This window comes from Myotis daubentonii, chromosome 8, assembly GCF_963259705.1.
Source record: "Myotis daubentonii chromosome 8, mMyoDau2.1, whole genome shotgun sequence".
Lineage (NCBI taxonomy): Eukaryota > Metazoa > Chordata > Mammalia > Chiroptera > Vespertilionidae > Myotis > Myotis daubentonii.
The window spans coordinates 40,589,572-40,607,265 of NC_081847.1; the positions used below are offsets into that span (position 1 = coordinate 40,589,572).

At 37.2% G+C, this 17,694-nt stretch overlaps 1 protein-coding gene across 17 annotated transcripts in view; it reads right to left on the bottom strand.

Moving 5' to 3' along the window:
- Positions 1-17,694, bottom strand: part of TCF4 (transcription factor 4) — a 345,768-nt gene that overhangs the window by 97,838 nt on the left and 230,236 nt on the right. Inside the window, exon 1 of one of the 17 annotated variants that reach the window (XM_059706170.1) lies at positions 13,892-13,933. The exons of the other annotated variants lie outside the window; for them this stretch is intronic. Coding sequence (XP_059562153.1) covers positions 13,892-13,918 — 27 coding nt within the window. The 5' untranslated portion in view covers positions 13,919-13,933. Of the gene's footprint in view, positions 1-13,891; positions 13,934-17,694 lie in introns of those variants that run through there. 17 annotated transcript variants of the gene reach the window in all.

Consider the following 17,694-nt stretch of genomic DNA (forward strand, 5'->3'; position numbering starts at 1 on the left):
AACAGTACTTGAATTATAATCACACATTTCATTCAAATTTCATGCTTTGAGGATTTTTTCCTCATTAGAACAGTTAGTTGTCAATCTGACAGGATCACATTTGTAACCTTTAAACCACCCTCAGTGTTTCCTACATGAGGCCAGGATACTCATCTACTAGAGGACAGTGAGTAAAAACCTAGACTTCGAAAAGAGGCTGGAATTTAAAGAGAGAGATGTTGTTGTTTTTCCCTTTCTGGTTGTTGTTCCTTTGCTGATTCTTATAGAAACCCCCTTACTTAGAAGCCTGTTTCTAGACTCTAACTTTTTATAGATAGACTGTTAGAAAGATTTTGTAGTCATTTTTTATAAACAACCAATCTGCTTCCTCTACCTAAAAGGCCTTTCTTATATATTTTGAAAACATATAAATGCCTTTCTATTAATTATGTAAGCATGAATTTTTCATACTTTAATGAGCTACAAATAATATTTTAATAATTGAAGCTCTCATTGCTTTTAAATATATTGTTAACATGTGCATAAATACATATTTTTAATCTGAAAAGGTGAAAGAGATTTTTAAACCCTGACGAATCATCAGCACATGGGACTCAACATTTTTAAAAGGGACCAGAGCATTAAGCTTCCAGGTTCCATTAACTAACAAAAATGAGTATGAAATTTCAAAAGTACAAATATGCAATGATTCATAAAGATCCACGTCTTTGAAAGGTGATCTACGCATTATAACTGGTGAGACACTAAGCATGTCATCTGGTGACATCCACCCAGGTTTTGGTTTGCTGACCTGAGAGCACATTTCAATCACAGAGCACAAGTCAGTGGTTTGTAAACTGAGACATTTCTGCAAATTCAGACTTGGAACTTTTCTCTGTGACAGAAATATCACCCATGATAAATTTTTAGTGTGATGTGTGGAGAGTTAGAGCAGAAGTAGAACAACTGAAGTTATGCGTATAAATCCGTATGTTTCATGATAATTTAAAAGACATCTTAATCACAGCAGCCAATTTTAAGGGACCCTATCCTGGGCTGCTGTTTGTTTAATCAGGGTGTATTTGGGTAAGTTACCTAACTAGCAGTAGCTAGGCAAAGAGTCCCTTGTTATCATTGAAATGATAAGGGATGAGGGTAGCCACACAAAATAGTAAGCCGGCACTCTTGCTCCTGGTTAGTTACAAACACATGGAGGACAGTAGGGGTAGGCGATGTGGTAAGGTGTGACTTTTGTCAATTTTGAGGGGGAAAAAATTCTTACCAGTAAAACTATATTTTTGAAGTTCTGGACACTTAAAATACATCCACATTATTCTTACCTTCTTCTATACTCCAAAGTTTATAGTTCTTTTGTGATTTTCAAAAAAAAAAAAAAAGAAAAAAAAGTCCTTGACAGATATATTTGAGTTTAAATTGGGAACACATACCTGGAGTATTAAGAAATTTGGGCAATATCTGATCAGAAATCTCTAATGCATGTGTACAGTATCACCTCCAAGGATAGATATTCAATATAAATTTGCTGAATGACTGAATGAAGCAACCACTGCGTTAAGAACAAGTAACTATTCAAATTCTACACCACTTGAGTGAGGAGCCTTGGTCCATCCAGTGAAGTGCACAGGATTCAGTGACATATACAACACTTTGCCTACCCTCAAAGACCTGACTGCATGGCTAAGGCGATGGGACCTATGCCTTGAATAAAATTTAAAAATAGGACTAAAGACAAATGTTTTAATTGTGAAGTAGGGGCAATCATATACATGTTAAGCAATAAGACACCAGACCATTACAGGGAAAGGAACTGAACTATTCACTTCCAAACACAGATCTCACTAAAGTGAATTCTACCTTTTTTTCTGAATGACTGTAACATCATTCAGTTACTGCACAATCAAAATAAACCCAATAAACACACACACAGAGAGAGAGAGAGAGAGAGAGAGAGAGAGAGAGAGAGAGAGAGAGAGAGAGACTTACCCTGCACATTGTCCAGAATAAGGCAGGTGCTCAATAAAGTAGTTGAATGAATGATCATATGGAGGGAATGTCATTTCCCCAAAGAATATAACGTGGTAGAAGTTAAAAAACACATCTCTGTTTAAGCCATTGAACACCTAATTTTTTTTTTCATAAAATACTTACTTACTTGTATAATGTTGCTCCCCTTTACCTAGCATAGCTAAATTAGCTAAATTTCAGACTGAACAAAAACAAAGATATTCATAATATACAGGGATTATATAACATAATGGGACCCAGCAAATCTGTTAATTAAATAACTGCCTGGGGGAAATATCTACCCCATCAAAAAATTTTGGTAATAAGACAGTTAACTGATACATGTATATGATATGCAATTTAAGGAACGTGCAATTGTCTAAATTTGTCTAATCTTCATAACAGTGTTCGGTGATAGATATTATCATTCCTACACTAAAGGTAGAAAATTACGGCACAAAGACCCTCAGATGACATTCCACCGACCACAAAGTTACTAAGACAGTGGAGTCAGGATATGAGCAAAGTTATAAAATACCACGGTCTTAAACTTGAAGGTCAGACCTGTCTGTATGAAAAACACAAACTTGCTACTCTACTGTGAAGTTTTAGTTCCTTCATCTTAACACAAGCACTTCTTCTGAGGCATAAATGGAGGACACCCAGTCCAGCATCGCAGTGGGGTATTACAGATGAGAGTGCATTTCCTGGTCCCTCCTCTTCAGTTTCCTGTATGCAAAAGTGCCTTTAAGAGCAGTCGGAAAACAATCTCCACCTAAAATAGCCTTGGGTAACAGAAGTCCACTAAAAGGGAAAAAATTATAAAAATATAGCACCATGCTAATGTGTTCACTACGAAACAAAGCTAACAAATCACACAAATTTTTTGGAGTACACACAACTACTGACACGAGCAGCACGTATGTGTCTAACATATAATTTCTGTTGATGCTTTATATTAAAGTCTATCCTCTCGTATTTAAACATAAATGAAAAGTAATTTTTGCCAAATCAGGAAAAGGAGGTTATCTAAGCTACCATTATCCATTGAAGAAAAAAGGAGGTATTACAGATTTAATTTATTCAGGAGTTAAACAATTAGTTTTTAACTCTCCAGTAGGAGTCACTATAAACAAGGAGTTTAATCCCTAAGCTAAATTAATGTTGGTGTTTAGTTAGTAAATGCATATACATGTATTGCTATATTTAAAAAAAATAATAAGTGGTAATAGCTTATATCTAAAGTTTAATATCCATCTTAAACTTTAAATTAAATATTTGCAATGACAAAAAACTTTCAGTATGAGTACAACTTCATAAAAGATTTAATTATCAAAGGGGATGCAGACACACACACACACACACACACACACACACAGTAAAGATATTTTTTTCTGAAGAACAGCCTGCAATCTAGTGGTGAATGCAAACTTCTTATGTGTACATTCCTATACTTCTTTGTACTGAGATCTTTAGAATGTAAAATAGGTTCTATTAAGCTAGCAAGCTTTTTACTTTAAAAAAAAGATGGATTTTCTTAGTGGGAATCCTATTTATCTTTTTTTTTTTTTAAATCTCACCCAAATATATATTTTTTCCATTGATTTTTTTTTTTAAGAGAGAGAGAAAGAGTGGCGGGCAAGGGGCTGGGGAGGGGGGCAGGAGAGAGAAACATTGCTGTGAGAGAGACACATCAATTGGTTGGGTGCCTCCCTCACATGCCCAGACCAGGCCAGGATAAAGCCTGCAACTGAGGTACATGCCCTTGACTGGGAATTGAACCCACTGAGCAAAACTGGCCAGGGTGAGAATCCCTTTTATCTTAAACTCTTTTTTAAAAATACACATTCACTTGGAGAAAATACTTATTTCACATAAATATACTTAACAGATAAATATAAAATATTTATTTGAAGTAAATCAAAATATCAGCATAGACTATAAAATCTAATTTTTATTTGTGGTTTTATCAGCAACTTCCTATTGTTAGCTTGAATTGGCTACTTTTCTGTGGCCTGGATTCATAGGTAGACATCCAAATGGTTTATCAGATGATCAAATATGTATTTTCTTTCTGACTTGTGAGATGGCTTATGGTCATATTAATTATAATGCTATTTGCATTGATTACTAAGGTAAGCAATGTGGGCTACATTTTAACCATGCTTTTGTTCTATAAATATCTGACTTCTATCTTTCTATGGAAGTATTTCTCTTCAGAAGAAAGAAGAGCTATCTCATTTTGCTTTATAAGGTGTTATAAAAACTTACACAGACATATTATTTTGGTGACATACAGGAATATGCAAAATATAGGTTCCCAAATTATTGTATCCAGTTTGATCTCGTTTGAGTCATTTTCCCACTTTTCTACATATTTTCTTATCTCCGTGGTAAAGAATACAATGAGTATGCCACTGCCCACATGATCATGACATGAAATTCAACAAGCAAATGGCATTACCCTACAGACTGGAGAACATGTTATCTATTGGCATGCATGATCTGGTAAAGTGAAATGGTAAGTTGCAAGAACAGAATATATACATGTTCATGTGTAATTGTAATGGAAACTGCATGCATACGCAAACTAAAGTTTACTTCTTCAATTTCATGGGAAGATCTATAATTGCAAAAGTCATAAATTCATTCTTTCAAATATCAAGTGAAACTAGAAAAAGATAATATAAGTGACACTTCTAACAACTGAAAGATACATTTTAGTTAAGGAGAAAAGACGTTATTATGTTTCTTATTTTTCCCCAGGACATTATTCCCTTTCCCCTGGGATAAGTGGAATGTTCTTTGAAAAAAAAAAAAATCCTTTACTCTAACCCAGTGTAATCCATAGCCAGTCTCCAAGTTTGATACAAAAACAAACCATTTCTATTTTGGTACAATGAGGAAGCATAGCACTGGACAATATAAAAACAGAGAGGGAGGAAGTTGACTCAGATTGCTGCACTTCCTAGATGAAGAGAGCTAGCAGGCTCCCCATAATCACCTGAATACAATGAAATAAGACCAAAACTGTTTTTTCCGTAGAATTGATGCACGTGTAAAAATGAATTCCCGAACAAGGGGAAATCCTGGGTATGTTTGTTTGTCTGGATGAAAGATTCCATTTGAGAAGTTTTTGACAAAGTGGATTGATGAAGCAGATTGGAATCTGGGCACAGGATGTACACAATCTTTTAAAATTTGTGAATAAACACTGGGCTTCCCAAAGCATTACTCAATGATCAAAGGGAAATATAATATCACAATGAAAATCATTTTTATTCTAAATAGGATAACTGTCTAGGGTTTGTTAACCTCTTTGAGGTGGGAATTCTAACAATTTCCTCAGGTTACTAAATGTTGATTACATGGACTTGTTTGACATCCTTGAGCAAGTGGAACAATAAATAGCTAGGCAGAGAACAAACAATTTTCAAATATTTTAATGACTATCTCTGATAAACAGGAAAAAAAAAGAGTAGGAAAAAAAGAATGAAAAATAAATAAATTCTAAAATGAAAGTGAAGACCCGTATGAAATTAGCATCCTGTGCACATCCATTATTGAAATGCCTGTTTATATTCCTGCTTTATCAAGTTTCTGCCCAAAACATTTTTTCATATAACTGGTAACCAGCCACACTGAGTAAGAATTAGTGGTGTTTCAAGGAGAAAGCAGTGGAAGATATAAGTGCCCTCAAGTCCGATCCATAATCTAAAGCTTAAACTGGTCATTGTACATTCCTGACCTAATGATGTATTAACTCAAAATGACCTTAAAAATTTAATACTTAGTTTCAAAAATAAATTAGCTCTTTGTGCTGTTCATCATAAGCACTTAAATCCCCACCCTGCACATAAACACAGAGGCAGCCATGAAAAGACAGGTGAGACAAGTTTTGCATCAGCATCTACTAAGAGACAAAGGCTTGTTGCAAATGCCATGAGTGACTCGTACTAGTACACAATTATTTTAAAAGTTGGTAAATTCTGGGCTTCTCCTAAATAAAACAGAAATAAATTCATCAGCTTTAAAAATGTTTTTTATTTCTTTTTAAAAATTTACTTTTATTGTTGGAAGTATTACAGATGTCTGCTTTTTTGTCTCCACCCATCACCCATCCAGCTTTCATTGAAAGCAAACAGTATTAAAATTAGTACTGTTTGGCAAAAATTTAAAATTGACAAATTTTAGCTTCTAATATTAGGCCAACCTAAGCAGGTATAGGTGAGGAGTGCCCAAAAGGTTATATGGCATTAATGGTCTTATTTGCATTCCTTTGGGCCTGGGCAAAAACTGACTTAACTATATGTCTTCATAGTCACAATGAGCTTACTGTAACAGTGTCAAGTTGCCAATATGGTGCTTTCAAAGGAGAGGCATGAGAAGTTGTCTCTATTTGTTTGACAAGGGTATTTGTTTTGCAAATGTCAGCACTTTACCTTCTCTAAACATGATTATCAAGTGCATTCTGAACATACAACAACCTATAAATTGCTTAATATAAGTCAAAATCCCAAAGAGGTCAACTTTCCCACCCTTATCCCCAGTTGGACATTTCCTTTACCGCAGAATGCGGCCTGTTCTCTATCATCTGTTCAGAACCTGCGGGCCATGTCCTTTGTGTGACTGGACACTTACCTACTTAGTGCCACCATGTAGAAAATGTATTGTGTGCGAGAGGGTACAAAACACTATAACATAGCGGTTCCTCACGCCATATCTCTTTTGTACATGGGTTGTGTCCTTCTAATTTGCTAGCAATGTTAATTTTTAACTGATAAACTTCACATACCTTTTGAAATAAAAATAAGTAGACTTAAAAATAAATAAAATTGCCTTGCTAGGGTGGCTCTGTGGTTGAGTGTCGACCTATAAACTAGATCACGGTTCGATTCCCAGTCAGGGTATATGTCAGTGTTGAGGGCTTGATCCCCAGTAGGGGGCATGCAGGAGACGTCCGATCAATGATTCTCTCTCATCATTGATGTTTCTATCTCTCTCCCTCTCCCTTCCTCTCTGAAATATAATATAATATAATATATATACATATATATATTAAAAATCAATCAATCAAATAAAATTATTGTGCCCATAAGACTTTCTCAGAGTGAAGCATTTCTGTAGAGCCATTATTGTTCAATTATTAAACAAATGACTATATTTTATGATAATTATTAAACATGAAAAAGTAAAAAAATAAGTTATATAATGTCTAACCACTGGGGTGTGCACCTGAAACTAATATAATATTGCATGTAAACTGTAATTGATAAATTAAAATAATTTAAATAACATTTTAAAAATTAAAATTAAATTGTCTGTTTTGTTGTCCTAATGACTTTCAAAAGAGGTAACGTTTCTGATTCCCCAACCAGGTAAGTATGTGGGGATGAACTCTCCATTGACTGCTTTATAAGTAAGTGCTTTAAATAAGTGTTAAATTGTGATCGTAACAGTTTTTCCCCATCTTTGAAATTCTGTGGGTTTATTTATTTATTTATTTATTTATTAAAAGAGATACCTCTGGACAACCAATCCTTGAAAATATAAAGAAAAATCTCAAGAATTGTTTTTGCAGTGAAACAAGAGCTCAACTACAGCGGAGAGATACACAGAAACTGCTAGGCAAGCTCTCCGCCGCTCTGCACCTCTGTCTTCATCTGCCAGTCCTGCCTCAGAGGTCCAGAATCAAGTTCTGTCCCTACTTCCAGATAAGGGCCATTGTAGAAAACAGAATTCTCCAGCAGAGTTTAATGTCATCAGTTTTTACTAAATAAACCATGTACCTACTTTACTGTCCCCAAATATTATAAATTTTTAAAGAGCAGAGAATAAGATTGAACTTTCTCTGCTGCACCCTCTCACAACGAGATATGTACATAACAGGGGCTCAATCACATATTGCTCATTGAGTGAATGAGGAACAAAAAGAGATTTATTTCCTTCCTTCCCACAATGACAGAAATCATCAAGTTCAGAGTTGTCAGAAAAAACATGGTATAGCCAGGTGTAACTTCAATTTAAGAATAAGTCAAGTATTCATGAAATGGAAAAATGAGCATATAAGTAGACAAACATTTTCAAATAGACCTATAGCTATTTTATACTGATATCACTAGAACATACACATACTATCATGAATTGTTCCCCTAGTTTTCATATGTTCTTTTTATTAAATATAAAAATTGTTATTATTTTATGAGCCTGGCCAGTCCCTCACCTGGATTATAAACTGCTGAAGATTAAGGATGAACCAAGTTTTATTTGCTGGGCTGGCAAGAGAGCATATTCATTTACATATACACTTCACAGAAGGGGGCTTGGAGGATCTAATTTATCTCCCTTTCTCTTGTCCAGTGTGGCTATTTTCTCAATGGAATAATTAATAGTATCAACAATATGCCCAAAGTATAAAAATGGACACATACACTATCACTTTAGAGAGCTGATACTGTGCTGCCACTCAGCGTGTGTGATGCGGACTTCTGTTTGTCTCACGTAGTCTTTCACTGGTAGGCCTTCCAATTATTTAAACTGTACTCTACTTTAAAATTTCAATTTTGTAAACATTTTCTTGGAGAGACAACATTCTCCTCTGGCTAGCCATTATTTCCTAATGATGTGGGTTAAAACAAAACAAAGAAGCAGGTGCTTTCCATGTCATTTCCACATATTTAACTGTTCTTGCTGTCCTTTCCAACATAGCCAATTTAACTAGATTTTAGGCACTACAGAAAAAAAAAATCTTTTAAAAAAGATGTTATTCTGTTTCATTGTGAACAAAAATATGCTGATAACAAAGAAACTCTCCTACAATTATAGTAAATCCTGTAATTGATTCCATTTCCCATATTATACATTATTGTGACAAGAGACTGTATGATTACATCAATGACTGGACTTTTTAAGGGTCATAGTCTCTATGTGCTTTTTAGTCCACAAGGTGGATCAGTGTGCTAGGTGCTATAAAATGAACTCAAGCTTGGTTAACTACTTGTAGCTGAGTATATATTTACATAAATTTTCACAATGGCAGGAACTTTGGTCTACTGCTTTGCACCCTCCGGGATGCCTGGCATGGAGTAGGTGCGCAATAAATATTTGCTGAATTTTAAAACTTAACATTTGAGCCTGAAGCTGATTTTATGCTAAATGGGTATATGATGATATATGATCATCAATCTCTCCCCACAGCTTCTGGCTGATATCAGGATTCCTTAACCATTGGGGAACTACAGACCCCTTTTGACAATCTGATAGAAATTATACTGTTTCCAGTTACTTCTGTAATATACATATCTGATGAATGGAATTTTGTTGGCTAGGAATCCTAACAGAAAGGAACTAACATTCTGTAAAGACTGCTTTGAAATATACTTGAGTTCTGTATACACAGAAGCCATATCTTTTTATGAATCAAGCTTAATGTGCCAGGTTTACCTAAAATTTATGAAGTATAATACACAACAGCACACTTTCAATATCCTTAAATATGAAATTTTGTCTGAAAGTAATTCTAAAATAACTTATCACTTTGGTTGTTTGTACCTTTTTTAAAGTTTCCTAATTTATTGATAACATCACAGACACCTGGTAGCAATGCAATAGTTAAGGATCTGTCTGGTTTCCTTTAAAATTCCCAATTTTTGATGTTTAAAGGAAAACTGCCAGAATCTTAAATTTGCTATGCAGAGTTGTTTGTAGAGATGTAAATTTCATTGATCTCTCCTTTCATATTAATTTCTTTCTAAAAAAAATTTAAAACTGCTAAGTTATTTTGAATCATACAGTGCATGAAAACAGCCTGGCTTAATACTTGAGATGTTTTATCTTCATTATCTCTGGCTCTTGACCTCCAAAATGCAAAAGTTAAAAGAAAAGCCCTTAACTCACCTCCACTTTTCCTAATATACCTTAATTTCTTTGAGTAAAGTGCTTCATTTTAAACCTGGCCCAATGGCTGACATTTAAAACCAAAAATCTCAGTAAGTGGCTACAATGCTGGCATTCGCAGTGCTTGCGCCATATAAGTAAACTCAGGACATGCCACCCTACTATGTAATACAGTTCATCTGGACTCTGTAATCTCACTGTGATTATCCATTTTGTTGTTTTCAAGACTGCAAGTTCCCAGTCAAGTTGGAAGGCTGACTGAGCTTATTTTCCAGCGAATATTGTTTCTGCTCTCTGTTGAGTTGGGACCACAGCTGTGTAAAGTAGTTTCACTGAACCAAGGGATAGTCACAGAATAATCAGCTCAAAACTTTGTCCAAGTTCACAAGCTACGAACTGCATAATAATTATACAAACTCCTCCAAAACCACGACCACTTGCGTGACTTTTAAACTGGATCTGTGTCAAGTGGTAGTGATTTATGTTGATCCCAAGGGTATTTTTTTCCCTTGACTTCACCCAATTTACACAGCAATGGACGAGGACTGAGCTTAACTTCATTTCCATACAGTAACTAGCACGCTATTTGTGTTTCATAAATGACATGGTAATAGTAGGGACAGAACCGAAACTCTCAATTCAAATAAAACCGTAACAGTAAGAGCATTATCTTTAAAAAAAATAGCAGCTTGATTTAGTAACAGCATTATTCTTAATAATAAAAACAATGTTATGTCCTAAGTCATACTCCACATACTTTTCAATGCCCTGAAATAACTTTTATTAATAGCGCTAAGTTCAAAATAATTTGAGTTATCAAGTGGAATTAATAAATTATGACTGGGCTAACTTGGAACTAAAATTCTTAAGTGTTCCAAATAATTCAGTGCCTGAACTAGAAAGCATCTTAATCCTAAAAGCCACTAGCCAGTAACACCTTTCTCCCGTGGCTAAGAGGCACATAATTTCCATTGTCAAAGATAACCATTTAAATGGGTGAATATCCAAATATATCCTGATGAAATATTCAGCCCTTACTTTACGTGGGGGTGGAAGGAAGTTTTGGCAGTCAATTCTTAGGAATTAAAAACAATGTCTTAGAAGCCGGAAGAGGACCAGATTTAGCTGTGTGATGCTCTTGCTGACAGACAAGAACAGAGCAAACACATCAGCGCAGAGAGTGTGTGGCCACAATTGTGGGGATGACACCCAGGGAAACCTGTCTTTAATTTATCCCGTCGTGTGCAGATTTGGCAAGGATCTCCAAAAATCATTTACATACCATATGCCCTGAATTACCTAGGCACAATGGCTGTGGATAAATATGATGTTTCAGGTCTGATTGTTTGCTTCCTTTTGTAAGTTTTGCAGCTTTCATTTCATTTTTCTCTTTGCTAAATAATTTAATGCAATATTGTGTGCTGCAAAAGACTGTTTTGCTAAATCAATGAATAGTTCATTGTGCCTTGTGATTAGGAAAAAAAGGAATGATCCTGATATGAGGTGGGGGACCAGGATGTATTATTTCTCCTCTGTAAGAATCCAGTAAAGGTTATCAGCTTCTTAGCTTCTTACACTTTGGACACATTTTAACCTTTGTCTCTGTACTAGGCATATAAATGCAAAGCATTCAACAATAAAATAAACAGGAATCAGCTAATATGACTGCCAATATGACTAAGTTGGTTTGCAAGTTTTCATGTTTAAAAGGGGTCCCCAGAATTAGACTCTTGATAATTCCTATATTTGTTCCTCCTATAATTAAAAGCCATTATAACTGCCCCACGCCTTAGTTTCCCTCTTTCCATCCAACTGGTATTAATACAAACTTGGTCACACTTGTCCAGATTTACAAACTAAATTTTAAGTCAGATTGAATAAACGTATACTTAAACCAAAAAGATCAATAGCCTAAAAAAGGCTTGGAGCAGAACTATGTACATATTTTTTGTTGTGTACTATAAATTTGACTGTATAAACTTCCAATTAAAAATGACATTCACACCATCATTTTTGATAGAATTTTGCACAGTAGGAATACTCATTAATGCAGGGTAATACAGTGTGATAAGCAGCTTAGACATCAAAATAGAAAAAAATATGCCAGTTGGTCTACTCTTTACAAGCACAAAATAAAACTAAAAAAAATTAAATACCTGAGGAATTAATTAAAAAGAACACTTATTGGCATATGTGTTTTTTAACTATGTCATATCAAGAGCATGCCTATTCTCTAGTCAGTTTCTGCTGCAGAGATCTAAGTCTCAACACAAAAGAGAAACCACAGCCATCCCCTAGTTAATGATAATACATTAAATGTATTACAACATTCAAATGGAATAAAATACAATTTAAATGATTTTACTTATCTTACAACTACACTCCTTAACAGAATGTATGTGCATATATACCATATTATATATGTTATGAAAAATATATTATTCATATATGTGTATCTACATATATATTTTTTACCATTTAATAGGAAGTATCTGACATTTCTGAATTCTTTGCAGCATTAATAAGAGAGGCAAAAGCCCATCCGCTGCAAAGTGTATGCTTGTGGGTCATTTCTTAGACTTTAACTGGGAAAATACAGTTATTGAATTAATTCTCATCTGTATGTAAAGTAAGTGGCAAAGGAGATATGTCCATATACTAGCAGAGAAATAAATAAAAGGCAATGCAGTGATTTCAGAACATTATTAAATAATATGCTTTAAGGAGCAAAAAAAGAAAAAAGGTACCACTTGAGGGTCGGCAATGAAAGGGTTAACAGACATATGCTGTATAATTAGGAGATGCATTAATGATTATGAATAGTAAATGATTTGGTGCAAAGGAAAAAATTTTAGTCAAAGGGACATGTACCTATCTTACATGTTTATTAGTAACTGTACATAACTAGAGAATTCTGCTATTAAGAATCTTGCATTATTGGTGTAAATACTTCCAAGGGTACATCAAATTGTAATCTTTCATACGACATCCATCAAACCAGGCTGGAGATTTTGACAAACATTAAACACAGTAAGGAGGCAATTATGTATGCATGATTTAATCTGCAACTAATTAATATGCAAATTTATTCATATGTTAGTTACTAAATTAAAAATGCAAAGAAGCCCTTATGGTGATTCTCGAAATTTTGCACAAACAGAACATTTAAAATGTAAGAAAAATGAAGTTTTTCAGAAATCTATAACACACTTTCACTGTCTCCAGAACCTGTTGCACTAAGAAGACTCAAAAATATGTGTTTAAATACTAGATAATAATTTAAAAGGTGTGCTAATTTCATGTGAGAATGTGGGAACAGAAAGGTTAATCAGCATTCTCTCGAACTCTTAAGAGATACACTCTAATTACCAGACAAATGGTATTCTATTTCTAAGCTTCCTTCCCTGCTTTTAGGGTTGTCAAAAGTTGGTCATCCTACTGATATCCTGGGCAAATGGTTAGGGGAATAAATAGTATTTAAAAGGAACTAGATATATTGAAAATTCTAGGGTGACTTGGAGACCATTTGGTGTTCACAAAACATACAATTCATTCCTCAAGATGGCAACTCGCTCTTTTTGCCTTTGGGGAAAGCTCTTTGCAAACAGAGGAATGGGAGGGAAATCTTGATAGAGACTAAAAATTCTCCCAAACTGTCTTCCAAATGAATCTTCAAATAAAATAATGTGACTAACCCAAGAGCAACAACCACCCCAAAAAGCAGAAGGTAATTTCATCCGAGTTCAATCTGGCTATTTTAGCCCTGCATTTTCCAGACAGTCCAAAACTGATTTGAATCTGTGATGGGAAGAGGAGGGATGTACAGTCGGGATAATTTATAAATATCTTCTGGTGCCTGCTTACACGGGAGTACCCATTCACGTGCATACATTACCCTTTGGCTCTATTGCCTTTGCAAGAATCAGATTTCCCTCTGACTTTTTCGTGACCAGCAGCAAGATTTGATGTGGATCACCTGTCATCTGATTACCTTTCTCATCCGAAGTCCGATGGCCATGTGTACAGCTCCTGAAGCTGGCACTTGGAACAGCTGTAGTGGCCTCAAGAAATCAACACAAGTCAACTGAATGAGGAAGCACAATAACAGCGTCTACGGCTCTTCTCAGGGCTCTGAACTCTCACCCACGTTAAAAAAAAAAATCACCAGCAGCCTCATCGCTGCCAAGTGACACACAAAAAGGAAGTTAACCATTGGCTGTGACTGGCATTCACAGTCTGACTCCGATCTCCCAGCCTCCCTTAGCCCCTCCTGATGCCAAGTGGACTACAGCTTGCCCATTTCATTTCAGCCACAGCAGCCAAAAAAAGCACTGCCCCAGCGTGCGGTGACAAGCAGTCTGTTTTGATATTAGTACCTCAGTATGTGACAGAAGAGAGTCAGATGTCCCCAAACGATTGCTCCCCCCTGAGGGACACTGTCCTGGCCTTGCTTGGCCAGAAAGATGGTGAGTGTGCGGCAAATCCTTAGCTTTGAAAGCACAGGGGAGGGGAAACCCCCCACGCTCAGGACCCAGCAGGAATGGCGAGCGGGCCTCTTCTGGGGAGAGGATCCATGCCTCCCGACTCCCCAGGCTGGCGAGCCAGAAATACACCTCAGGTTCCAGTCTCGCCCTGCCAGCCGGCACACCTGAGCACGGACTGGCGCACAGAAATAAGAAAAGGAGTCTTTTTCTTATGTAATTAAATCTTAGTAGGCACTAGTCAGTAAACAGCAGGTTTTCTTATTTTTCTTTCATGAAAGAAAGGGGACTATTTGGGGTTGAGAAGAATGGATTTTTTTTTCCTTGACCCTCAGAGAGGGAGGGGGTGGGAATAAACCCTTCCCCCCCCCCTGTCCGTCACATTCTGATTTTCTTGCTGAGGCACAGAATCCAACTCTAACCAGGTTGAACCTGGGTGCCGCCTGCCAGGGCCTCTTTCTCTCCAACATGAACATATCCCGCTTTTCCCGATTCCAGTGAGGCCTCATCAGGGGCAGATCTGCATTTCTGGGCATTTCAGGGACCTGAGCATCTTTCTGTTTTACAGATGACTCCATTTTTGTAGTGACCAGAACTGAACATAAAGCTTTTAAAAAGCTTCAACGTACACATTTGTGCATTCATTACACAGTGTTAAATCTAATTTGTTCTTTTTACTGTCGCAGGAAGCACATGTTTAAAGCAATCTGTTTCCTCATGTGAATGCTTTCCTGTCTGTTTAAAAAAAATTGCGACACGCTTTACCCCGAGTAACCAAGAGGTGATCATAAATATCCCTAAATAGCATTAAACAGATATGAAAGACATTAACACTTTCAGAATGCCAAAGTAGTATTAAAAAAATTCTAACAGATGCTCCTAGGTCAAAAAGTGAAATGTGTGTTTCCTGAAAAAACACTCTCATCAGAATTGTGAGTGAACTGCGAGGGGAGAAGTGAGGTGTTGCTGAACAAACGAGGATCCTCTCGGTGAGGAGCACAATCCACGGCCAGAGGCCACTTGCCACAAAAAGCCACATTTCAGTGGGAGTTTGAAGAAAACCGATCTCCTTTGTAATCCACAAGGTGGCAATGACAACAGAGCAGGGTGGTTCCCTCTGATCTCACCGGCATCCCAGGGGAAGAGTCTGTCTGTGCATCGACGCTTGGCTCCTGCTCAGGGACATGAGGGAAATGTCCGGCCCAAAAGGGCCTTTCCCCAGGAACCCGACGCGGCGCCTCGTTTTTCTGTGAATTAAGACTGGCTGGGGAAAACATCCGTGGTAGAATGTAGAGACCATGCTCTTTCTCCCCGACCCTCTTCTCCAGATGTTCTCTTCCCCGCTTAACTGCAAGAGTGAAGTAATCAGCCCCTATAAAAAATTGTTTTAAGTTTCCCACAGCTGACGAGCAAAAATACTTTTATGATTTCAGCCATGGCACTGAGAAAAAACACATTACAATGCGGCAAAGGCCAGGATCCAGCAAGTCTTCGACTTTACCCTTAAAACATCTGTATAAATAGTCCTGTTTAATGTTAGAAATTCACCTAAACAGTCCTAAACAAATCAAACTCTGACTGGGTAAGAGAAACGAACTGCCACACGCACCCACCGGGTCAACTCATCTTCATCTTGCCAGATGAATGAAAACCCCAGGCCTCACGTTCCCTCACCAAGGGCACCGGAGCCAGGCCTACCTAAGGGGAAGCACGCGTCACTCCCAGGACCCAGCTCCGGCCAATTACAGAAAAACACTGACAGAACGTGAAAGAAGCAGCAGCATCTCCCATCACTCAGAGGCAGGGCTGATGGAGGCATAACGCAGCTGCTGGCAGAGGGAATCACTGTGAGGAGCTTGGTCATCTTGGACTGAGGTCCCACTCAGAGGAAAAAAGATGAAGTCCGCACTTCAGCACAAACTTGGTGGAGCGAGCCGTCTAACATCGAAAAGGGCTGACTGGGTGCCTTGGCCTGACAGAGACACTATTATAAGGACAAGGAGATACACAAAGCACTTGCAATCTATAATAATAAAAGGGCAATATGCTAATTAGACCAGACGTCCTTCCCAAGGTCCTTCCTTCCAGACAAAGCTGCAGCTGGTGGGGGCTGTGGCAGAGGCTGTGACAAGAGACGGCAGAGGCCCAGGCCGTGGCAGCGGCAGGCGGGAGCCGGGGCCAACGTCCTTACCTGAATTTCGTGCATCAGGCCTCTAGTATTTAATTTAGTTTTATTTATTAAAATATATTTTATTGATTTTTTACAGAGAGGAAGGGAGAGGGATAGAGAGTTAGAAACATAAATGAGAGAGAAACATCGATCAGCTGCCTCCTGCACACCCCCTACTGGGGATGTGCCTGCAACCAAGGTACATGCCCTTGACGGGAATCAAACCTGGGACCTTTCAGTTCACAGGCCGACGCTCTATCCGCTGACCCAAACTGGTTAGGGCGCCTCTAGTATTTTATAATTTCAGAAGCACCAAGTGACCTTCGGGAGGCAGGATTCTTCTGCATGCCAGCTGAGACCCTGCTCTAGTTTCTGCCCTGCCAACTACTCTGGTAAACTATCTGCTGAATTCTTCACCAGTGCCAGAAGGCAGGAGTTACCTTGTTGCTAATGTTAACATTGGCAGTGTTTGTCATCACTATCATCGGCTGTTACCATGTCTTAGATATTACAATGTGACAGGACTATGCTAACCACCATTAAAAACCCCAGCTGATCAGATTCCATGGTAAGCACTGGGCCATTCTGTCTCCGTTACAGAAATGCTATCCTGGGCTGTCTGGTCTTTCTAACAGATCTGCCTAGTGGGTGGAAGTTGTGCTTTATCACTAGTGCACTGACACTGGGGGTACTGACACTCATTCTACAGTGAGATGAAACTTCCGAGTATTTAATGTATTCTGAGTTTCCATATCCTTAGCCATGAATAAATAGTAGTACCCATTTCACAGAATTTTTGTAGGATTAAATGATTTCAAATAGATGCAAAGTGTTTATGTTTGGCACAGAGTAAACACTATGTTAAGGGTGTGTTATTAGTATACCAATATAATCTCATTAAACAGACACCATTTATATGTATATTGTAGACCATGAAATAGGTGTGTGATCTTACCAAGGCCACTGGGTAAATAGAGGGTATTACACATGAAATTAGGAAGAGCTTTTTATTTCTACCCTACTATACCACTTTTATTGCTATATTTACTCATTGGAAATATATTTCAAAGTAATGTGCATAATGCAATGAGTTTAGCTTCTATGAGACAAAAAAAGATGTATATATAATAAGACCCTTACCTT